Raw genomic sequence first — 25,081 nt, 5'->3', positions numbered from 1 at the left:
ACCGGATCAACGAAAACCCGCTCCACACTGTAATTTCAGGAAGGACCCATCTCTTACGAAGGACACTGTAGGGGAAGGGCAAACGGAAGCAGAGAAATCGAGTGAGGTTCCTAAACAACGCACTGATACCACACGGGCGTTTGAATCACGGAAGCCACTAATCTGCTACAACTGCAAAAAGGAAGGGCAAATCACGATAAACTGTTAGCAAAAGTTTGCTTTAGCAACAATCCGAGAATCGGAAAAGAACATGCGGTTGTTAGAGCCGTATCTCCAAGAAATTGGTGTGACTGGAAAAACGTGTCGAGCACTGCGAGACTCCGCGGCAACCATGGACGTTGTTCATCCTTCGTTGTTGTCTCCCGACGACTTTACAGGAGAATGTGCGTGGATCAGACAAGTCGCCGAGGAGTAGAGTGCTTGTTTACCAATCACTACAGTTGTCATTGAAGGCCCTTTCGATAAGCGGCTGTTGTCTGTCGCGCTTCCCGATCGTCTTCTTTATCTTTTTTCTAATAACTCTGGGCAGCTTCTCAAAGAGCAGCCAATGTTAGCGCCGATGTTCGCGCCGATGTTCGCGCAAGTAGTAGTGCATAAGCAGAAGAAAACCAAATGAACAAGCACACAGTGGGCACACTGAAGAAAAAGAAAAAAAAACAACAAGTAGTAAGGCCACGGCACGGTCGCACTAACACGTGACGTACGGCTTGAGCCGTACAACATGAACAATCTCTAGGTAGTGCTTTCGACGCTAGGGCAACATAGTTCCTTTTGGGACAACCTTTTAATTCATGTCACTCGCGTGATGCACCACTTTGTAGGGTACAACCAAAGCAGCGACTCAGGAGCTTTTTGGACAACCCTTGGCGCGAACCAGAGTCCATACCCAAACTAGATCTCCTGGGTGGTATTTGACTTGTCGATGGCGAAGATTATAGCGGTGTGCATCTGCAGTTTGTTGTTGCATGATTTGCAGGCGTGCCAACTGGCGTAGCTTCTTCAGCATAGTGAGTAAGCTGCTAAGAGTCAGGTGTAGCGAAATGTCGTAATCGTGTGGAAACACAGCATCTAGCATGGTCTGGACCTCGCGTCCGTAGACGGGACGGAATGGTGTGAATCATGTCGTTTCTTGAATGGCAGTGTTGCACGCAAATGTTATGTATCGTAGGACCTGATCCCACGTCTTGTGCTGAACGTCCGCATACACGAATAACGCATCAGCGACGGTCTTGTTCAGTCGCTCTATCAAGCCGTTAGCCTGCGAGTGATATGCCAACGTCTTGCTATAGCTCGTGAAGCTTAGTTTGAATACAGTGTCAATGAGGTGGGCCGTGAAAGCTGTTCCATCACGCAAGATGGGGCACTATGGCGAAGAACAATCTGATTGATGAAAAACTGGGCAACATTCGAAGCTATAGCTCATTTAAGGGCTCTTGTTTCGGCGTATCACGTTAGATAATCTGTCGCTATGACTATCCAGTTGTTACTGGCAGATGACAGAGGAAATGGCCTCAGTATATCCATTTCTATTTGATCGAGCGGCGCCCTTGGTGGCGTGAGTGATTGCAGCAGGTCTACAGGCTTCAGTGGCGGAAATTTGTGGAGTTGACATTTACGGCAGTTTTTCACATATCGCTTGACGTACGTAGCAAGTTTCAGTCAGTAGTACATCTGTTGAGCTCTGGCAAGAGTTCGTGAAGAACCTAAATGACTGGATGTGAGCTCGTCGTGGCAGGCCAGAAGAATGTCGTCTCGCATGTCAGAAAGGACCACTAGCAGATAGGCTTTCCCATTGCCGTAGGCGTTTGTTTTGTACAAGACACCATTTTGCATGCAGAACGAAGAGAGATTGGGAGAAAGGTGTTGAGGCACGGGTGTGTTGAATACTTCTAGATTCTCAATGATCACATATCGCTTGACGTGCATAGCAAGTTTCGGCCAGCAGTACAGCGGTTGTACTCTGGTGAAAGTTTGTGAAGAACCTAAATGACCGAATGTGGGCTCATTGTGGCAGGCCAGAAAAATGTCATCTTGCATGTCACAAGGGAGCACTAGCATGTAGGCTTTCCCATTGCTATTCGAGTTTATTTTGCACAAGACACCATTTCGTAGGCAGAATGAAGAGAGAATACAAGAAAGATGATGACGTATGGGTGTGTTGCGCCCTTCTAGATTCTCAGTGATTGCGCGAATCTTAACGTCATCGTGTTGTTGTGCGATCAAGTCGGTAGCAGTGAGAACTCAGAGAAAGCTGGTGTCATCCTCATTGTCGGGATCACGAAAACCAGTAGGTGCACGGGAGAATGAATCAGCATCTTCGTGCTTGCAACCCAATTTATAGACAATGGTAAGGTCAAAGTCTTTCAAATGAGGACTCCATCGTGCCAGACGCCTAGATGGGTCTCGTAAATTGGCTAACCAGAACAATGAATAATGTTTGGTCACTACTTTGAGGTGGCAATCATAGAGGTAAGGTCTGAATTTCATGGTGACCCACACTACTGCGAGGCACTCCTTCTCCGAGGTGGAATAGCTTATCTCAGCACAAGACAAGGTTCGGCTGGCGTGAGCTATTACTCGCTCTGTGCCTTCTTGATGTTGGACAAGCATGGCGCCGAGACCTATATTGCTCGCGTCAGTATGAACTTCAGTAGCACCACTCTCACCGAAGTGAGCAAGAACTGGTGGGGCCTGCATATGCTCACATAGATCGGTAAAAGTCGTGTTCTGTTCTTCATTCTAGTCGAATAGTTTATCATCACTTGTGAGACGAATAAGAGATTCGGCAATTCTAGAAAAATTGGCGATGAAGCGATGATAGTGGGCCCAAAGGCCGAGGAAGCGACGTACTGCTTTCTTGTCACGGGGGACTGGAAAGGTGGCAACAGCAGTTGTCTTGTTGGGGTCAGGTCGAACACCGTCTGTGAGCACAGACGGTGTTTGAGAAGCAGATCAGTGGCACGACACAACGAAAAAGACTGAGCGAAAGAGCACGCTGTCCCAAACAACTTCTTCGTTTGTTTCTCCTGGATGCTGGCTCGTGCTCGCCGCAGTTCATGGCCAGGTGGCAATATCTATAAAATAAAATGGCCACCACTGCAAGATGTGTGTCCCCCCTTGTGGTCTTTATGCCACTGCGGAGGAGTCAGCCATGTCCGCCCGTGAAATTACGTCATCTCCGTGGAATTCGGACAGCTCGAGAGAAACCTGCCAGCCCACAGTCTCAGGTAATAACACGTGTAACATCGCGTAGCCACTTCTCAGTGGGCCTTCCACCACCAAAGCCGCCAGCAATGGTCTCACTACTGAAAGCTACGCGTATTAAAACCGAATTGTGGCTGCTCCAACCAGGACGCATGTTTTCATTAATGAAATAACATTTAAAAAAAAGCACTTGAATATTTTGTATTAGGACCATAGCAATACTGAATTCGAAAGCGCAGGGTCTTTTGGGGACATTTACCACAACAGCGATTACAAACGCGGATGTGCTGCACGAGGACATTACGGAAAAGCTTTTCTGAATGAATATCGAGGAATAAAGTATATTAAAGGAAAAGTGTCAACGCGTTCCCATAATTTACGTGTTCTTCTGCGGACTTGAAGCACAGAAAATTAGATTGCGATGTCCAGAGATAGAAGTGACAGACATTCTGGCGGCATGCGTGCAGTCATTCTTGAAAATTGCTTTATTACATGCTGCACAACTCTTAAAACGAACTATGAGCAGCGTTCCTGGAACGGCCGATGTCCGCCAATGAATCGCCACCACAGTTTTCTGCTACCAATTGGGCTAGATGTCTCGAGCCCCTGCGGAGAGCGAGTTTCGCTCTTAAGCAGAGTTGTGCAACAAAGCTGCATCAGCACCAAACATAGAACCATGGATTTTAGGACACAAGCGCTACTGCAGTTTATTCAGCGAAATAAACTATGTACGTGATTGTGCCTTTGGTGGTCCTGAGAACAAGGTGCACATGTAGTGACGCGCGGGTGTGGCTAATTGCCGGTGATAGACACTCCCAAATTTGAGTTCGGCGCAGTTTGGCACAATTTCCATTGATATTATCAGGATGGCGCATTAAATCTGATTTTTCGCACTTTGGCGCAGTTGGCGCAGGAGTGGGATCACTGTAATCTGCCCTGTGGACATCAATGTATGAAAACATCTGAAGTTTCGAATGCTGACAATCTTCCTCAAATTTTCCCAGACTTTCTGGTTCAAAACAAATATTTAAAGCCCCCACCTCTAATGCATAGGTTCAAACTAGTGATTTCGAAAGTCCATCGGTTTACAGCTGTGGCAGAGCTTCAAAGGAAATATCACTGCAATACCAGAGTTTGATGCGGTGAAGCATAATAAAAATATGAAGAAGCCACTGCAATGGCTTATTGCATGTCAATGTAGCAACCATAGTTCTCTCGAGTCGACAATACATTTGCGACTGTAGCATTGTTTGAAAAACAACCTTGTCGCAGTGCATATGTGTAATGCGGTGAAGCACAAAGAAATCTGAAGGGGTCTGCTTTGGATGTTGGCTGTATTAGTCTTCAGGAAACTTGAATACTTTGAATATTAAACTTCTGTCGAACACAAAAGACTATTCAAAGAATATTAGGAAGTTCGAGTATTTGCACACCCCAATCAATAAGTACACTTCTGTGTATACGAGTTTGCGATTTCAATTACAAATTTAATTCCATGCTAAAGCCATTCCTAAAACACTGTATACCACACAGAGTGCTTATAACGTAAGCCGCTGGAGTCGTGAATAGCTGTATTATAAGCTGCATTTTACTATAACCAAAACAAACTTTTTCAAAGGCTGCACTTGCACAAAATGTGTTTAGCATTTCAGCATATAGCCTCGCGTGTCGGAGAATCAACTTAGAAGTGTGGCAGCTTGGGCTAGTTGGTGTGGCATGACGATAGTTATAGCGAGAGAACAAAACGTTGACACAGAGACAAGAAGGATACGTGTTCTTCGTGTCCTTCTTGTCTCTGTGTCGTCGTTTTGTTCTCGCGCTATAACTATCGCCGAGAATCAAGGCATACAATGCAGGGTGCTTACAATTATTTAAACTTCAGAATGTTAAATGTTAAAAAATGACCACCAATGTCCTACGTTACGAACAAAATGATGCAGAAAAAGAAAAAACCTAACAGGAACGCCATCACATAAATTTGCTGACAACATTTCAGACCACCTCGGTTATGCGCATTACACAAACCCTGTGGATTCGTGGGTGTGTACCTGATGTCCAAGACATTGAATTCAAATCGTAAACCACTATTCGAGTTTTATGTACCACCCATCCCCTCGTTTTCATCAATAATATGATCCCTTCCTTTCGAGTGCAGTCACCGTAAATAGTTTCGTTGGTTCTGCACAAAACTGCGACTCTGATCGCTCGCGACTGCTACTAAAAGCAACCAACACTGACTATTAGGCCTAGCCAGCGTTTCTGGATGTGGTCCAAGACAAACCGGACATTAGGTGACAAAAAATTGCACTCAAGCACTGACCTATGAGCAGCGTGCATGACATGAAGTTTGGGTAAGCAATGACGACAAAAGCCTGCCAGCAATATCTGTAGCAAGCATGATAATGACTACACTTTCCCCTACAACATACTCGATGCACACTTGATGAGGACACGATCACACATTCCATGGTAAGTAAACATGGCCACAGAGCAGCCATAGCCTCGCAGCCACTAATGCAAAGGCTTTTCCGTTGCCTAGGCAACCGCACTTCTTTCTCACTTGGTGAGCCTGCACTACCGGCACAATTCTGCCGTGGTCTTTTTTACTTTCTGTTTTTGTCCCCCTCTCATCATTTGTTCACTTGGCGTCCCCTCGAACTTTGTAACGAGATTGCTGCTTCTTCCCCAGCAACGTAGGAGAAGTGCACTCACTGCATGTTCACCACCACCTTTGCCAGATTTTCTAGCAACAGCATTATAAACAGTTTTTCATCTTAGGGGGGCTGCACAATAAACGGTGCACGTATAGATGGAGTTCTATGGGAGGGCAAACGGGAGTCGAAAAAGATTACAATGTAACCAGTCTTGCAGTGAAGTAATGTAGCAAAGTTAGCTAAGTGGAACATAGTCATGACTAGAGACCGGATTATAGGCAAATGCCTATTTCATTCTTTGCGTTCCTTTTGTGCCATTTTAATATATGAGCATAAATTAGAGGATAAAAAAGGCTTTTATGGTGTTTTTATAGTGCCTATAAATGCCTATTTTGGGTGTTCGTGCCTAAATGCCGATAAGTGCCTATAAATGCCTATTTTCCAAATGAGCGCTTATATGAGTGCTACTCTGGCCCAAATTTTGTTTTCGAGCATGGTGTGAAGCCTTTAGTTATGTAAAAAGGCAACATTGATATTTCCAAACACTATAAAATTCAATGAAGACAAAGCTGACATGCTGCGAGCGATTGAAGGAAGAGCATAAGGAGTGAAAAAAAAAAAAAGACGCTATTCCTGCAGCCCTGAGTGGAAGCACGTCTCAGCGTCTGCAGGGGTAGGAGGAGGGAGAATTAAAGATGGGGTAAAAAAATAAAAGTAACCTCTACGACCGAGGATGCGGCGACCGCTTTCTACAGACAGCTGTCTAGCGCCCTGAAGGAACTGAAGAACCACCCTGAAAACCTGGTGTTGCGGCGGTAAATGGAGAGCAGGTTTTTCAAGGCAGCTGTGGGTAGCTGGAAAACGAATCAAAAGCCATGAAGGGCTACTCATGGAAAGCTCTTGTTGATTCAGTGGTGGCAAAGGTCGCCAAATCATTATACTTTATACAGCGAAGCCTGAGACAGGCGCCGGCATGGTTACAATCAACGGTGTATTTAGCATACACTCTCCTTATGCTCAAATACGCTTGTTCCGTATGAGATCCCTTGTCATATCTCTTTAAGTGACAAACATAAAAAAATACACAGAACAAGGCTTTAAGGTTTGTACTAAGCAATTACTCAAAAATGATAGCTGTAACAATATGAAATATGAGCTAGAATGGGAATTACCATCATCGCGTCGAATCGAACTGCAGTAAAAGCTCCTATGTCAAGCATTTTATGGTAAAACTCGCATTCGAAAATGAATGTGCCTAGACAGTCCTTTTTGCACGACGGTAATTAAGAATTTGGAATGTCGTATCAGATATATTATTTCTATTAATTTGTTTTTGTTAGTTTCATGACTGAATGAAATGGCTTATAAAGAGAACAAAGTGTGTTGTGCCAATAAAGGCATGTTTTCTATGACATTGTAACCCATCTGCTGATGTGCCTTCGGGTAAATAGTGCGATGTGCACTCGGCTTTTGTTTTGTTTGTAATTCACTTTTTAAGCATCGCTTCCTAGGTGACATATTAAGTTGTAGTTAGAACCTAGAAGTTCTTGCGGCCTAATGAAAAGCGTTCTACCACGGTGATTTTTCAAATTGGTTCGCTACGAGCCACCAAAGCATGATGCGAAGAAGCAAGCTTTAATCCCTTGCCTCTCGTTCTATGTAGCCATTGCAAGCCTCAATCCTTCCCTGTTCTCTTCGGTATCAGGGCTGAAGAATCACACGACGCATACACAACGAGAACAACATCCGTAAGCAAGATCACGCGTGCATGACGTGCCCCAGCTATACTTGTGCACACATGCCATAGATCTTGTGTCGTTTCGACATTCTCTGTTGCGTATTACCCGTTTCTGTGGGATGGATCAGTCAGTGCATGTACTTTAGAAGAGGCTAGCAAGGATCATGTATTGTGACTGTGATACAGCTCATTACTCCGCTGAAACTGCGTTCAGATACGACGCACCAAACACAGGCTAAGCGTTGTCAGGGTTGGCAAAGGCACGACATTGGAACGACGAAATGACGAACGCAAGCGAAATGGGGTAGTAATAGTAGTACTCGTAGTAGTAGTAGAAGTATATATTAGTAGTAGTAGTAGTGGTAGTATGTGTGATTTTGCGTAGAAAAACCACGATATGAACATGAGAGATGCCGTAGTGGAGGTCTCCGCAAATTCGGACAATCTAGTGGAGGTCTTCGCAAATTTTGACAATCTGGTGTTCTTTAACGTGCACTGACATCGCGCAGAGCACAGGCTTCTACTTTTTCGCCTCCAGCTAGACATGACCGCCGAGGCCACAATCGAACCTGCGACATTCGGGTTAGCAGTGGAGTACCCTATAGCGACTGGTCTACTGAGGCGGACACGAATCGAAGGCCGATTAGTAAATAGCATCTAGAGGCTATTCAAAACAAATATAAAAATATCAACAAGCTGAGATTCCACTTGCGTGTTATTATTTTTCTCAGCTTTCATTCATTATACTGATTTTGAAAGGGCAATGTAAAGACAAGGGGAAAAGAAAAACAGAGACAAAGAGCACTGTCTTTCTTTTCCCTTTGTCTTTGCGCTTCCCTTTCAAAATGATATGAAGCAGCCATCCCAAACCAAAGTACTCCTCATTCATGTTACACAACAGAACACACAAATTGTACATGCCAAGTAGAGCAATGTCACGTGGAACGCTCTTAATGAGGTACCGTTTAAAATGCAGGATACAATCAGGAGATGGGGCTTTTCCTGTCTGTTTTTCTAGATATAGCTAGCATTTAACGAAGTTATGATGAACCGCGACATGTTATTTTGCAAATCTTAACAGGAATGATCTGAAGTGCCCAGTGCACCATTACGATTGTCAGCTCGAAATGCCCAAACCTAGTCAGGGGCCCTTTAAGGTGTTCACCGATAGGGGAGAAATTGGTCCTATGCGATTATACCCAGCATTCCTCTCTTCTGGGGTATCAGTGGTCTGGTTATTTGCTCCTGCGCTGCCCTTCCCAGCCACAACGAAACGAAAGCGACCCAGGAGAGTGTTAATTTAATGGTGGACATTTGATGCACAATGCTAGACAAACGGAAGACCACATACTGCAAATCGAGCGGGAAATGCATGCCTATGTTTAATCATTGGTACCTTTCTGCAGTCTTAAACAATATAATTTCTTTTGCTTCTTGCCATAGATACAAGTCACCGATGATACAAGTCATCGTTGTTTTGGAACATTTCAATTTTTGTAGAAGTTCATTGTGTCTATACTTTTGGTTTTGGAGGCCTAGAACAGTGTTTTACCTGCCTATCTTTGGTGCCTAAAACACACTTTTTTAGTGCCTAAATGTCCGGCCTCTAGTCATGACATTCGGCACACGTACGATGCAGAAAACCATGCTTGTGTCGTGCATTTGTTTTAATGTCTTATTTGCGCTGAATATTATTTGCCCCCAATACTACGGTCTAGCACTAGAAGCAGTTATATTGTAACGATGTTGAAGGACTCGGGGTGTAATAAAACGTATTTATTAAAGGGCGAACCTGTGCCCACAACTCAAAAGGACTATGGTCGTAGAACGTTACAGCAGAACACCACAGGTGTCTCCTTCTTCTACTTCTTCAAGAGGAGTCCCAAGCGCGTGGCGCACATCAGCCGGGGCCAGCTGGGTTCTCACGCTATCATTATCGTCTCTGCGCAACACTAGACGGCGCGCACGTATGTCCCTGTGCGCGCGGTGATGGGCGCGTTGTTTGAATGCAGGCCATATGTCACGGCCTAATCCCCCTCCTCATACGCATCGTCCCGTTGCGTCAGGCAATGAATAGATTCGTGGTAGGCGTCATTGGTTTTCCGATGATCTTTCATATTAAGGCTTCATCCGGACCACATGTACAACCTCTGTAGGGTTGTGGCATTTTGAGCTCCCGTGTATAGCGGATCTGACATGGTACGTTACATCGCTTACACAATAGAGTACTTCGTAAGGCCCGGAGTAGCGGCTAAGAAGTTTTTCAGAATCGGTTAACAGCCGATCGCGCTAGCCAATTGCGCCACGGAGACAGTCCTCCAAAAGTTTTTCAGAAAGTCCACGGCGACGCACTGGGGTCCATATCCATACTTTGTCACCTGGTTGAAAATGTGCTTCGGTACGACGCTGATTGTACCGATAGGAGTCGACACGCTGTTGGCGGCATATTCTGTATCTCGCCATCTGTCGTGCTTCCTCAGCTCTTTGCAGGAAGTTGTCTAGGCCAGGTGGATTGCTGCTTTCATCATTCAGTGGTAACATGGCATCCAGTGTAATGGTGACTGTTCGGCCGAATACAAGTTCAAATGGTGTCACTCGCGTAGTTTCTTGAATGGCTGTATTATATGCGAACGTGATGTAGGGCAATATTTCATCCCACAGTTTATGTTCGACGTCGACATACAATGAAAGCATATCAGTCAGAGTTCTGTTCAGGCGCTCCGTTAGGCCATTTGTTTGAGGATGGTATGCTGCAGTTTTTCTCTGGTCTGTATGGGTCATTTGCATCAGACATTTCATTAGGTCTGCAGTAAAAGCTGTGCCACGATCTGTAATTATGACGCTGGGTGCACCATGTCTGAGGACTATGTTGTTGATGAAGAACTTGGCAACTTCAAGAGCTGTTGCACTGTACAGCGAGTCAGTCTCAGTGTAACGAGTGAGATAGTCCGTGACCACGACTATCCACTTCTTGTGTGCAGTCGATGTCGGAAACGGGCCTAGGAGATCCATACCGACTTGCTGGAATGGGGCATGCGGCGGTTCTATTGGCTGGGGGAGGCCTGCAGGTTTCACGGATGGAGTTTTGCGTCTTTGACACTCACGGCAAGTTTTCACATAGCGCTGAACTGAAGATAACAGTTTTGGCCAGTAGTATTCGAGTTGAATTCTGGCAAATGTACGGCTGACACCCATGTGTCCAGATGTTGGCTCATCATGACATGCGTGCAGAATCTCGTTTTGTACAGGTGCAGGTACAACGAGTAAAAACTTGTCACCATGAGGCTTGAAGTTCCTCTTGTAAATGACCTCTTCTCGAAGACAGAATGAAGGGAGCCCTCTGGATAAAGTGCGCGGGACTTTAACGTTGAGTCCTTGGAGACGCTGTATAAGCGGCAGCAAATCGGGGTCATTTTGTTGTTGTTTAGCGATTTCTGACGCCTGGACGGTGCCTAAAAACGGGAAGTCTTCTTCCTCCGGCTCACTCGTCTCCACTGGTGTGCGTGACAGGCAGTTGGCATCGCTGTGCTTTTTCCCAGATTTGTATACCACAGTAACATCGTACTCTTGTAGCCTAAGGCTCCATCTTGCTAGTCGGCCAGAGGGATCCTTAAAATTCGCCAGCCAACACAGGCAATGGTGGTCACTGACTGCTCAGAATGGTCTACCGTAGAGGTACGGCCGAAATTTACTTATGGCCCAGATGACCGCGAGACACTCTTTTTCGATTGCAGAGTAATTTGTCTCAGCTTTCGAAAGCTTGGGGCTGGCATACGCTAGCACTTTTTCTTGGCCATTTTGCCGCTGCACTAGAATGGCTCCGAGGCCGATGTTACTCGCATCAGTGTGAACTTTAGTTTCGGCAGTCTCATTGAAGTGGGCGAGGATAGGAGAGGCTTGCAGGTGTGTTCTTAACTCATCAAATGCTTCCTGTTGTTCACTTTCCCACATAAAGGGCACCTCGTCCTTTGTTAGATTAGTAAGTGATTGATTGATTTGTGGGGTTTAACGTCCCAAAACCACCATATGATTATGAGAGACGCCGTAGTGGAGGGCTCCGGAAATTTTGACCACCTGGGGTTCTTTAACGTGCACCCAAATCTGATAGATTAGTAAGTGGTTCAGCAATGTTCAAAAAATTTTCTACAAATCGCCGATAGTACGCGCATAAACCCAGGAAGCGACGTACTGACTTCTTGTCTTTGGGTGTCGGAAACTTCGCGATGGCAGCCGTCTTTTCGGGATCTGGCCGAAAACCTTCGGAGCTGACGACGTGTCCGAGGAACCGAAGTTCTCTGAAACCGAAGTGGCATTTTTCTGGCTTGACGGTCAAGTTTTCTGAACGAATGGCTTCTAATACTGTGCGAAATCGCTCTAGATGTTGGTCGAATGTAGCGGAAGATACGACGTCATCCAAGTACACCAAGCAGGACAGCCATTTCAGTCCCGTGAGGACAGCGTCTATCATTCTCTAAAACGTCGCTGGCGCTGTGCACAGGCCGAATGGAAGCGCTTTAAATTCGTAGAAGCCGTCTGGGGTTATGAATGCAGTCTTTTCACGGTCGCGCTCATCCACCTCAATTTGCCAATATCCGCTCTTGAGATCAAGGGAGGAGAAGTATTTTGCACTCCGTAGTCGATAGAGTGTATTATCGATACGCGGAAGAGGGTTTACATCCCGTTTCGTTATGCTGTTCAGTTTCCGATAGTCGACGCAGAATCGAAGGCTGTTATCTTTCTTTTTAACAAGCACTACGGGAGACGCCCATGGACTGCTGGAAGGCTGGATAACGTCATCTGAAAGCATCTCCTCGACTTGTTTCTTGATGACGTCTCTTTCCTTTTGCGATACTCGATATGGGTGTTGTTAAATCGGTCTCGTGGCTTCTTCTGTTATAATCCTGTGTTTTGCAATAGCCGTCCGTTGCACCTTAGAGGACGTTGAAAAGCAGTCCGAAAATTCTTTTATAAGGGCGGAAAATTGTTTCTTTTGATATTCTGGGAGCCTATGATTGACGTTAACTGATGCGTCGACGTTGCAGGTCTCTTGTGGAGTGGTTGGCGTTGTCGCTAAACTGCATAGTTCAGTCGCCATGCAGAACTCATGGAAATAGGCGATAGCCATACCTTGCGCGATGTGCTGACATTCATTCCCAAAATTCGTAAGGAGGACAACTGAGCGGCCATTTCTTAAGTGAACAACACCCCTCACTACGCAAATTTCTTTGTTTAAAAAGAGCCCTACGTTTCCATCCGCTATTCCTTCGTGGTCACAAAATGCCTTATTTTCAACAAGCACCATTACACTTCAGTGTGGTGGCACTGTGACGTCATCATCAACAACGCGCAGAGCAGCAAGACGTCGCTTTTCCGATTCCTCCACTGACATAGCTTGTTCGGTCGAAAACGTCACACTAGATCTGCGCAGATCAATTATGGCTCCATTGGCTTGCAGAAAATGGTCGTAGAACGTTACAGCAGAACACCAAAGATGTCTCCTTTTTCTACTTCTTCAAAAGAAGTCCCAAGTGCGTGGCGCACATCAGCCGGAGCCAGCTGGGTTGTCGTGCTATCATCATCGTCTCTGCGCAACACTAGATGGCGCGCATGTATGTCCCTGTGCGCGCGGTGATGGGCGCGTTGTTTGAATGCAGGCCATATGTCGCGGCAATATGTGCTCTGCACTGTACCTAGCTGAGTGCTGAATAATAATAATAATAATAATAATAATAATAATAATAATAATAATAATAATAATAATCACGAAAATTCAACGCAGCAGAACGCACAGCATTCCATGTCTGGAGGACGCATGCTGATGTATTTCGGTGCTCTTGTCACACCCGCAAACCACTCCTCGCTTGTCAGGGCTGGTTGCCAGGTGACACGTGTGTCAGGAAACAGGTCATCCTGGAACAGCTCGGACTGAAATGAAACAATGTCACTTTGAGAAAGTGCACTTTCCCTTCGCTGTGAAATGCAAATGCCAATGTGTTCAACTGACTTACCATGCATTGCTATCAAAAACTGCTATTTTCTCCCCGAGCTCGCCTTGACTTAAGATGATCGGCCTGACTTATCCAGCTATGAATTCTTTCACTTAAAAGTAAGATTTCCAGAACTATAATGTGGCAACTGTTTTGCAAATAATGCATCAAGCAGAAAAGGCATGTTGTGCCTACAGATATGCCCAATGTTATTGACATTTTGCAAGTCTGAAGCACCACGGCAACAATGTGACAGCGAGTTCATCTGGTTGGTTGTGGCGTGCAGAGAAACAATGCAACTTTACTATCATGATGCAATCAATGAAAATGCTCCCTAATGCAATATTTGTGATGTGCAGTATGTTGGCATTGGTGGGGCAGCTCATTTAGAATCAGAAGCATTTCCTGCAGTCGCTGGAAATGCTGAAGAAGCATTTTCAGCAGTCGCAAGAATAATTCAGAAAACAAAAACAACACATGAGAACGTGACCGCATATTGCAAATTTAAAAGTAAACAATTTATATTTAAACCGACTTTCCAAAACTTCATGGTCAACCTATATTCCCAAGTTCACTAATACACGAAATCATAAAGTCTACTTATCTGTGGTATGATTTTGATAGTGTAGTTTTTTTTCGTGGAGGGCTGTGTGGGCTATTTTTTGCCTGCCTGTTAGCCATTTCTGCATTTTGCTTCACTCTCAAACAAAGCCATTGCGATCTGTATCACTGCCTAACAAATGCCAAGGTGCCGCTGCCACATAAGCACAAGCACAGAATTGTTTTTAAGTGGCTGGTGATCCTCTACGTAATATTGGAAAACAATATTGTGTCAGGGCGCATGCGCAATGTAGCACTGATAGTTGGGAGAGTTAGTAATATTATCTGGGGCATTACAACCCTAAACAAAGATGTGATTATGAGAGACGCCATATGATGATGATGTGTGGCGCTTTATGACGCAAGGGCCAATTAATGGCCAAAGAGTTCCATTTCAATGACTAGAGTTGGACAATGATATATTGCATGGCTGTATAGAAAAGAAGCCTTAAAATTCCTCGCTATAATGCGGGTAAAACATAAGTATTAAAATTATGACAGTGGCGTGATATGGATAGTAAAAATTGGTGACAAATGGTTTTGACAATAAAAACATGTGTAAAAATATTTTGCACTAGCACAAGTGCCTCATCATCGCCCTTGTGTCCAAGGGCTGCGAGGCAAGTGCTTATCAATGTAGTCACTGCAGTAGCAACCTCTCTTGAGAGGTCGCGCTACGCATTGCCTGGGTATATGACATGATAAAAGCGAACATCTCTCAAAAAAGCTAGCGCCGATTTATGAGTGAACAGTGGTTTCCTACCGACGAACATTGCAGGGTGTAAAGGTATATGTTGTCGGTAGGGTAATGGAAAGTGTTGTTTTCTTAGAGTGTCTAATTGTTTGCACTGAATTAAAATGTGAAGAACTGTTAGTGCTTCACCACATCTGTCACAATGGTGGATCGCCACCGGACAAAAGATATGAGTGTGTCGTGTATGTGTGTCCTATCCTGAGCCTCGTTAGTGTTACCTCAGTATGACGTGATTTTGATACTGGTGGCCAATGGCCAAGGTGTGGCTTGATAACGTGTAGTTTGTTTTGTATGTGTCGATCCCACTTTCTCTACCAGTAGTCCTTGAGCTTTGGTTAGACAGAGATGCCATAGGGCAAGTTAGTAAGGGTTCATAATTATGAAACAGCGCAACAAAGTGACGATGGCACAGCCGCGCTGTCTTCTTTATTGCCAGTGTTTCTCGTCCCTTCGCTGTGCCGCTTCATAATTAAGGACGAGTTCAATGTGTCAGAAAAGTGCCCGAGGTAATGGAGAAAACAAGAAAGCAAGATCTTTGCGTGCAGAGCTGCGTGGAACTCTTTTTTTCAGAGTGCCGTGTAGGATGATACCCTTCCGATAACATCCTAAGCCAATGGCAATATACGACTGTGTGCCATAGGTTGCTTGAAGCATGTGAAGCAAAACAGTGCATATCCATGCAACATCAGTGACCCGAGGGCAAAAAATTCAATGCAGCTGGTTCAAATCACTGAAAGCCACATTGGTGCGTTTGGCGACCGGACTGGCAAATTTTGCAATGAATGGCTTTGAAAGGAAGAACCAAAGCAACTGACAGGGTGGCACACCTCTTTGAGCAAAGTGAACTTTTTGTTTACCAAGAACGATTTCCAAGTTGGGGAGTTGACTTGCGATTAGCAATATATGATTGCTCACACTGAGTGCATTCTGCTGTGGAGATATACAGGCGAACCAGCGCTTACGCACACGTATGTGGCTTGCTTGTGCTCACCGGATGCCTCAATAATGAAGTGAGCAACCGACTAACAGCATCCTACTCCATGCTTGCTCTTCTTCTATTTCCTTTCTTTAGCTTCTGTGCAATTCTCCCATGCTTCTAGATTGCAGAAATAAGTGCCTTTATCCCAACAACTACTATCCTCTTTTGTCCTCTCTCCACTGTCTTTCGTTTATTGCTGTGGTTGGCTTTCGTTTATTGCTGTGGATGAATCTAAATATTTCTAGCTCTTCACAAGAGCCAGAAATATTTAGATTCATTGAAAATTTCATGGAACCAATCACCTTAGAAGCACTCCCTATTTCGGTTTATGATGCAAAAATAATAGTGTCACGCAGTTGAGCATTCTTGTTCACTGATTATTTTCGTAGCAAATAAATTAAACACTGAATAAAATTGTACTTCATGATGCAACAATATAAATACACCTATGTGATTATCAGTAGATATGGTAGACAAATGCTGTCACGTACAATGCTAGAGACTCACATTTCCCCCTAAGACTTCATGAATGAAGAAAAGTTCTTTTTCTTTACGACCTATTAGACTGCTGGGCACAACATAACCTTATTCAGCTAGTCTCAAAAAGCCAACCTTTTACGGCACTCATCTCTGTGCTGAAATTACACAATTTAACAAACTTCATTTTCCTTTTGGAGCAATATTTTATGTGGCTAGGGCATTATGTCTATACTCCAAGAACCTCCTACTGTGTGCTCTAGAAAGAAGTGCATAACGAAAAAATCTCACAAGGTACATTATGCATATGCCTAAGATAACTCGAAGGAGAGATTCGTTTTGTTTTTAATGGGATACCAATTATATGGACATTCTCAACTGGTTTTTGCTGTTGCCAGAAAATTTTTTTTTTAATTTGGGAGGGGAGGGTTTCACCTTGATGTGAAGGGGGGGGGGGCAGAAAAAAGGTCATTGTGCGCTATATATGCTATGGCAGAACGACGATTCTGGAGGTAGTGGGGGCACGTTCCCGATGTCAATTGTTCGAACCATCATCAGTGTTGAAATTTTTTCGGCGGCTGTGAAACCAGGTGAAAAGCTTAAGACGCATTCCAAGCAACAGTGTACAGTTGGGACTGGTTAATTTCCTCTTTGTTAAGCGTGAAGAAGAGTGTCATCGACCCGGTTCGGCGCTGAGAAAACACACGAGACCGGAAAGGCCATTGTGACTTAGACTCCATACCAGCTACAAAGGACAGGGGACATTTTCAAAGCCACCGTGGATTTGGAGAGACCTAAGCCAGCATGGTATTTGCTGTTTGGGGGTGGCAGCTAAAACCAAACCAGTAGCAGTTGCACCTTTCGACAAGAGCGAAGTCCTGAAAATTTGCAGTTGTTAAGAATTAACTTCCAGGAAACGACAAGAGATTAGTCGTCCCCTCCTCAATCCCCCTCTCTCCATACGATCGGCTACATGGAGTGGCATGTTTGACAATAAACCTGTCAGACCGCCACATTGTTCTACCCGAACGCAAACAGGTTTAGCACATGTTCCGGGAGTAAGTATTTTCAAACATCACCACATTCCGGAAGAGACCTTGGACTACACATCATCTAGGATTATCGAATGTGCTCAAAATCTTGGTGATGTATGCACAGCGTTAGTGTTAGCATTCGTGACCGTAGTTGGGCATCGTTTTAGACAGTGCCCTCCCCCCGTGCATTGTATAGTGTCTTTCCCCACCTTCATGAGAGGAGCACCAGGACCATCGAGCGCCTTATTGGCTGAATATGTGAGAAATGCGCCCAGGTTTTGCAGCCTGGCACTATATAAGCGGAATACTTTTTGTATATTTTCAGTTCTGCACTTCTCCCAAAGAACTCTAACTTACTTATTCACCTTCTGTTGACTTCCCAGTCCCTAACCATGTAAATAAATTCTTATGAGCACCTCATCTGACTTGTTGGACGATGAGTCCAAGGACGGGGGCTTGCTACCAAAATAAGACCCAGGGGACCCGGAGTCACAACACAATGCATAAGGCTGGCTTTTCACCCTTCCTGCTACCCTCCCTAAGCACATGCCTATAACTCTTGACTAGCGATTCCGACTAGACCGTGCATGACCGAATCTGGCTGGTTAGAGTATGTGCTTATTCTGTGCTGATAAGTACACTTCATTCGTGCTCCAATTCATTTTTTAATGTACACTATAACCTCATTACAACAGACTTCCATAGTAAAGAGGATTGTGGTCTGTTGGAAAAGGAGTATGTAAAATGCAAGTACCGTTGCAACAAACTTTATAGAAACACTGAATAGGTCTGTTATAGCTAGAGAGAACCACCAGTCATGTCGAATTTATTCTCAATGGTGCATAAAAAATTTGATTTTTCAAAAATTATTCATCAGTGTCTGTACTCTTTTTTCTATGCAATTGCAAAATATCTTCACTGAAAACGACGTAGAAGTGCTGTAAGAAGTTTTTTTGCGCTTCCTGAGGTGGTGAAAATTATCGTGAAAGTCACACAAAAAAAAAAAAAGGAGTTTTTCAAAACTTTATAGGTCCATGATGGCACAACTGCCCACCACCATTTTAGGCTCGTCGTAGGAGTACTTTGTAAAGAGCAGTCCGTGTTCAAAAAGCAGATGTTTGAAATTCATTTGGGGGATTCCGAATGGCTACTTATGTCGTATTGCTCCAGTACACCTCGCTAGTGAGATGCCCATTCTGTAGGCCCCTCCAGGATAGCATCGTTTCCTTCTTGTGCGTCGTGCGGCCGCAGCTGTCTAAAATCGCACTACCTGGTGACATTTTTTGTGCTCGTTCTGTGTTCACGGGTTGTTCAGGCAGCTGCAAGCGGAAGTTCAGACTTCAGATTATGATGGCACACTGTACTCATAGCCATCGCACGTGCGTGTCTCGAACCGTCATAGCGTTGACTCGTTGGCGAGAAGGTTCTGCTTATCATTGCTTCGGACATTGCGACGAAGAAAACTGCAAGACAGATCTTTGTACTCTCGATCGAGCATGTCGTACTTTGAAACATCGGGCACCGCGGCCTTGCACATTGCAGCCGTGCTTCCTGCTCGAAGTCATGGCTAGGCTTAACACTGCTCTGAAATTGGCGGACAAGGCCGTCACGCTAGCAGATATGCGAAAATGAATAAACTGCAATGAGTTTTGTCGCAAGCAACGAATCACATTGGCCGCTAGCTCCTTATAATCACAAACCTTGCGCATTAGTAGCCGACCCCAGCCATGCTTTCCACGCACTGACCGCTCAGAGCAGCAGTGGCAGCGGCCACCAATTTCACGCGTCCACGCCCCAATACGCAAAACCAAACACGCTGCGGGCCAATTTTTTCTCACCAAAGCTTCCCGTAATCGGCAGCCTTTGTTCTTAGTAAATCGATTCGCCAATATCCGCAGCACTATTCCTGTCCCAAAAGTATATCACGCGATGCTTCAAGTCGGAAGTTACAGAATTTAGTATGTACATGACAGAAAAGTCCGCTGTAAGAAAGTCCTGACCACCTTGCAGGCCTAACATTTTAGTCAATTAGATCTGATTGTCCGTTGTACCAGGATCTGTCGTAAATGAAGTTCAACGAATGGAACGAATGGGGAGGTCAACACAATGCCACGAATCGGTATGTAGTAACCAAATGTCTGTTGTAAGCGGATCCATGGTAACGAGGTTATACTGCATACAGTCGAACCCCTCTACAACGAAACTGATGGGGTGCGGAAAAAATTTTGTTGAAGCGAAAATTTCGTTGTAGTGAAATTGAAAAAGATATAGCAGATCTGAGCTAGCAAAACAAAGGAACATTTATTCTCAAAATTCAAAAAATGTCCGCTGCTTCCTATTTTTTCCCCAGGAGTGTCATGACGCGATTCTCACCCATGCATAAGCGAGGCCATGGTGAAAAGCACGCTGAAACAATGCCTAAAACTGCCTACGTGAACGAACCAAACAGTTGCATTAACACGTTAACACCAGCAGCTGTTCGCCGTCAAAAGTATCCGACAACGCCAAGATGGAGGCAGGGTATTGTGAAACAGCGACTTGCATTATGCTATGCCATTCTCATCATCCATCACTCGCGGCTAGCTGATTTTGTTGGTAATACGGACAAACAGCCGCTCTGATTAGTTACCACACTGGCCAAGTGCTAACATAATGATAAGCATCGGAATCGAAAAAGGCATCGTTCTACGGTTGCATGCAGCAGCTGCATAAAGGAAAGCATGAACTGAGCGACTGAGCTTCAGTTTTGAATCGTCTGCGACTAAAAAGCACCAGTGGCAAAAGCGGGGCAGTCCCATTGCTATCGCTATCGAGCGATGGCCGCGCGCTTATGCTTGCTGAACAGCGGCGGTATAGCAGCGACCAACGCATGTTTTAGACTTTGTTGACGCATTTTCAGGCTCTGAAAATGCATTGAAATGTTAAAGATGGGGTTTATTGCACAGAAATAAGTAACTGAGCCTAGAATAAAAGTATTCGTTGTGGCAACAATATTTATGCATTGACTCCTATGGACTACTGACGAGGAGTCGTGAATTTCTCGTTGTAGCGGATATATCATTGAAGCGGCATTCGTTGTAGCGGAATTCGACTGTATACCACATGTGTTACGACTATATAATTGCACAAAATTTCGAATGCACTTTTGAACTCTTCACATACCGTATTTACCCACATAATGAATGCACTTTTTTTCTCGAAAAATCAGAGCAAAGTTGGGGGTGCGCTTATTATGCGGGGCAAACTTTATGAAAACTTTTTTTGGATGAGCAAAAAATGCCGTAAGGCAATAAAAAAAAAAGAAGTCGCTCAGCCTTTTGCAATTTACATGCGCGTACACTGTTTGTAAACAGGTTCTTTGTTGCACTTCACTCATCTTCGGCAATTGAAGCCGCGCTACCTTCTGCAAGCTGTCCCCAAGCCACCCACGCACACCATAAAAGCATTTCTCGGCTTTCTTTTCTCACAATCGTTTAACCGCAACAGTGGTGTCTCCCGTGACCTCAAGGAGCACCCAGAAGCATGCGCTAAAACCCTACGACGAACTTTGCCAACTTCATGGTAACCTTGCACGACAACCGCGACACCACCATTGACATTGCATCAATGGGGGACAAGCGTTGTTTTTTTTCCTGGTTTTCCGGAAACCAGCGACACGACGCCGACAAATGGCCCTTTGCGACAGCCATGGCAACAGCAAACCCTGTCGTCATCGCCCAAGAATTGCGGGTGTGCGAGTGGCTTTAAAGTTTTGTATTTGCAGGATGCGACTGTGGGTTGATGCGGGCAGTTTCGTGACCTTCGCTGGCTGTGTGCATATCAGCTGCAATGTCTCTACACTCTCACTGTTCGTGAACCCCACTGTGGTGCACGGATAATGAAAAACGACAGGGGTGTGCCGCCCGCACAATATGGCACGCAGCAGCGAGCAAAAAGGGAGGGTGAGCCGAGGTGGCCGAAGGTGGTCGGAATAATAAAAAACGAAAGTCACAGCTTTGCCACAAAGGCGAAACAAATAATGCTATAGCAACAAATTAGAACGTCACACGAAGAATGGCAAGCATTTGAGAACGTCCCCAGCGTTGCTCATGCACAAATGATGCATGAAACGTACTCAGAGGTACAAATGAACGCGAAAAGGTGTCTCAGTTGTTAATTGGCTGTGTCTGAAAAGTGCGCCCTTTACGCAAATGAAGACTGTGAAGCGATTGCAGGGACCTTTGTGCGCCTGGAAACTACAACAGAATTGTTCTGGCGAAAGCCAAAGGCTTACGATTCTCCCCACCACGAAATAAGCCCACGCACATGTGTGCGTCTACCCCCCCCCCCCCCATTCTCTGCGGGACTAAGTACACATGGGAGATGAACACATCAGCAGCACGTGTCGCAGTGCCGTGTCGATCTGGAGACACATGCTCATTGCGTCATCTCGCTGGTAATGCTGAAAACACAAACGTACCCCCGAAATCGGCATATACAGCAGTAAGTGGTAGATACAAATAGCTTGCCATTTCAACGTTGAAGGAGGTGCTCCTTTGTGGCTCAGGGGCTAAGGCCACACACTCACAAGCAAGAGGTCGGACGTTCACTTCTTGCGCGCCGGGGTTTTCGTCTGGATTATATTTATTTCTTGCGGTTTCATATATATATAAATACGTATTCAAATATGTGAAAGATGGCGTTCATCAACGTCAATGACGGTGGCAAAATCCAGCAGAACGTGTCCATATAATTGCTATCGCAATAAAAGAGATTCAATGGAAAAGGAGGTGCCAGATGTCGGTTAGCGGGACAGCAGCGGGCGAATGTAATGGGTGCATTTATTATGCAGGAAAAAAAATTCACATTTTGACGAATGAAGTTTGGGTGCGTTTATTATGCGAGTGTGTTCATTTCGCATAAAAATACGATAATTTGTGCACCCCCATTTTGGAGCTTCAAAATTGCAAAACAAGTGCAAAAATTATGCAAGCAAATATGGTATGTGTAAGAAGCTAGAACAGTTGATTCCTTTGTGCACTGCTCAGAACAGATAACGCCAGGTTCTTGTACTAAAGTCCACATAACATGAGACAAGAAAAAGAAGGAAGATACCACATTCCCAGAGAATTAATATGCATACGTGCCAACCTAGGAGCATGAAATTTTGGGAGAACACAGCGGGGAGGGGGTGATATCGGCAATCAGTGAGACTGACACTGAGACATTTGCGACCCTCTGTCCTTGCTTCTATCCACTGCGGTTGTGGAAGATAAGGCATTTCAGAGCATCCACCATTGCGTTTTCAGCATCTGCAGCCATTTCGCCGACAATGGCAGTTGTTCTCGTACGTCTGCACCCATACAGCTTCCCGTGCTCTTACTTCGGAGACATTTTCCGAAAAAATGGTCCTGCGTGGGCAAACGCTTAGCAGCAAGTTGCATTCTGCAAAAAATCTCGTGAATATTTAGGTATTCTACGTGGATCGCACTGTCTTCTCAGCTTTTTTGAAAAAAAAAAAAAAACTCTTGACGTTGCCCTGTCCTTCTGCAGCACGAACGTAGTTGTAATGTGTCTAAAGTGATGTGCAGCTTTATCTCGGCCTTGCCGCCGTACGAAATGGTCACACGCACACGGTACAAAATTTGCACTTGTCACCTTTGCATGAAGTCGCCAAGCACGAAAACACCTCTGTGTACGAGTCCAGAACACTTGCAAGTGCTTTGCTTTTCGCAATGTCATCGACCACCCAACTGAACTCGGGGAAACACGCAAACCCCACAACCACGTAACGAACACAATCTACGTGTAGGCAAGCCACATAGGCCTAGCATGCGAAAAGTGGGGGCCAAAACAGACAGATGCACAAGTTGCGGTACCTTTTCCCTCGCCTGCCTTCTGTACAGTGGGGAGTGCATCTCGCGGCCGCCGGCCTTTGCTCAAAGGCGCAGTACTATAGTGCCTAGAATATACATAGTGGTACTCTACAGTATGGTTACAATGAACTGGAAGTGTAGTCGCGAGTGCTCTTCAGCAGCACCACAACCGTCGCAGCAGGAAAGGATGACATACGCGCATGATTAAAAAGAATGTCTCAGCTGTGATGGCCACTTTATCAGAGATTCCAGATATCGTTCTTTCAATCAGGAGAGATTAGGTCAAAATTCGGCAGTCTCCCGACAATTCGGGAGAGTTGGCAGGTATGAATATGGTGATGGGAGTGGAAAAGAATGATAGCGACAAGGGCTAACTTTGTCTTCCTTTTCACTATGCTTCACAAACAAAAATATACCGAGTATGTAACTATAAATACAGTAACGACCCACTAATACTCTAGCATGAATGAGAAGAAAAAGAAGTAGATATGATATAATCATAGAAATAAGGGCAATGGTACCCTATTTATTCGAATCTAGGCCGATAGTTTTTTCAAAATTTTTTTGTATCTAACTCCAGGGTCAGTTTAGATTTGAGCTCCTTGTACTTCCTCTTTCAATCCTCCTCCTCCTCCTCCTTAGATTCAAGGATTTTGAAAAATGTGGTATTTTTCATCGAGAAAAATGATGCAAAACTAGCGCCACCTAGATAGTATTATAGCCGTTAGTAGCCGAGCCAACACCTGGCTTAAAGGGGCCCTCAACACTTTTCACAACCTCATAGTTTTGCATGTTTTTCTAGCTGGTCGTGTACACTGACGGCTCAAGAAATAAGTCCTGCAAGAACGGAAGTGATAGGGGCACGCAGCACAAAGTTATTCGGTGTAGAGATATCAAAATACAATGAAATAGATGCTTACCCTCAACTAGATTTTCGCGGGCTCGCCTGATCAGTCTTTATGATGATACGGGGCGCGAAAAAACGACACACAACAGAGAAGAAGTACACAGACGACGCGCTACTAGCAACTGGAATATTTTATTCAGGAAACACCATTTATACCGCAGTGACGTCAACTTTAACCCAACGAATCGACCAAAAACTAAAAATACATGCTCAGCATGCCTATAAGTAACGTTGCAGATAGGCTATCTCCCCTTCCTGCAGACTGATAGAGGGGTGGCTGATGCAATCATGCCCCTCCCTCTGGATAAAGAGGGCTTCTATAATCTCCCTCTCCCCTGAGCCCCTGTGCCTGTAGATTACGGTTGTCTGCTCAAATACCGGCTTACAGTTACCCTGATCGCATCCTCTGCAATGCATCGCCAGATGCGTGAACGGCCTTCCTATTAAAGAGCTGCTGTGCTCTCGCAACCGCACGTTGAGGCATCAGTCTTTCCCTTGCCCTGTGACGTCGGAAGGCTGGCCAATGAAAAGAACTGAAAGCTCTGCCATATAGGAAGTTCACATGACATATTGCCTGTTATGTCCAACGTATTGAGGACGTCGTTGCGATGATAACAAATAACGTGGTTTTTGAAGAAGAAACAACACGCGCGACGAGGCAGCTCGCGAACGCTTTTATAATGTTTTGTAGCATAGCTGATTTTTTTTTTGCAATGGCGTCTATATATCATCGCTTTTACATTTTTTTTCTTTAATTTTCTTGAAACAACGGCACCCGGAGCATTTCCGGCCCGTTTCCTCAGCACCGTGGCGTTCGGCGCATTCTTTGACCAGCTTTGTAGTTTTCAAGCTGAAAAAGTCGAAGAGCTTTATTCTCTTCTACTCTAAGTGA

General features: G+C 44.9%; 1 protein-coding gene across 2 annotated transcripts in view; it reads right to left on the bottom strand.

Moving 5' to 3' along the window:
• LOC119178225 (coronin-7) overlaps positions 1–25,081 on the bottom strand; it is a 231,415-nt gene that overhangs the window by 35,140 nt on the left and 171,194 nt on the right. For both annotated transcript variants that reach the window (XM_075882279.1, XM_037429422.2), the window contains exon 22: positions 13,386–13,521. In XM_075882279.1, coding sequence (XP_075738394.1) covers positions 13,386–13,521 — 136 coding nt within the window. The remainder of the gene's footprint in view (positions 1–13,385; positions 13,522–25,081) is intronic.

This window comes from Rhipicephalus microplus, chromosome 2 (genome assembly GCF_043290135.1).
Source record: "Rhipicephalus microplus isolate Deutch F79 chromosome 2, USDA_Rmic, whole genome shotgun sequence".
Taxonomy (NCBI): Eukaryota; Metazoa; Arthropoda; class Arachnida; order Ixodida; family Ixodidae; genus Rhipicephalus; species Rhipicephalus microplus.
The sequence above is the reverse complement of the archived record's forward strand: the minus strand, read 5'-3'. Positions and strand labels throughout refer to the sequence as shown.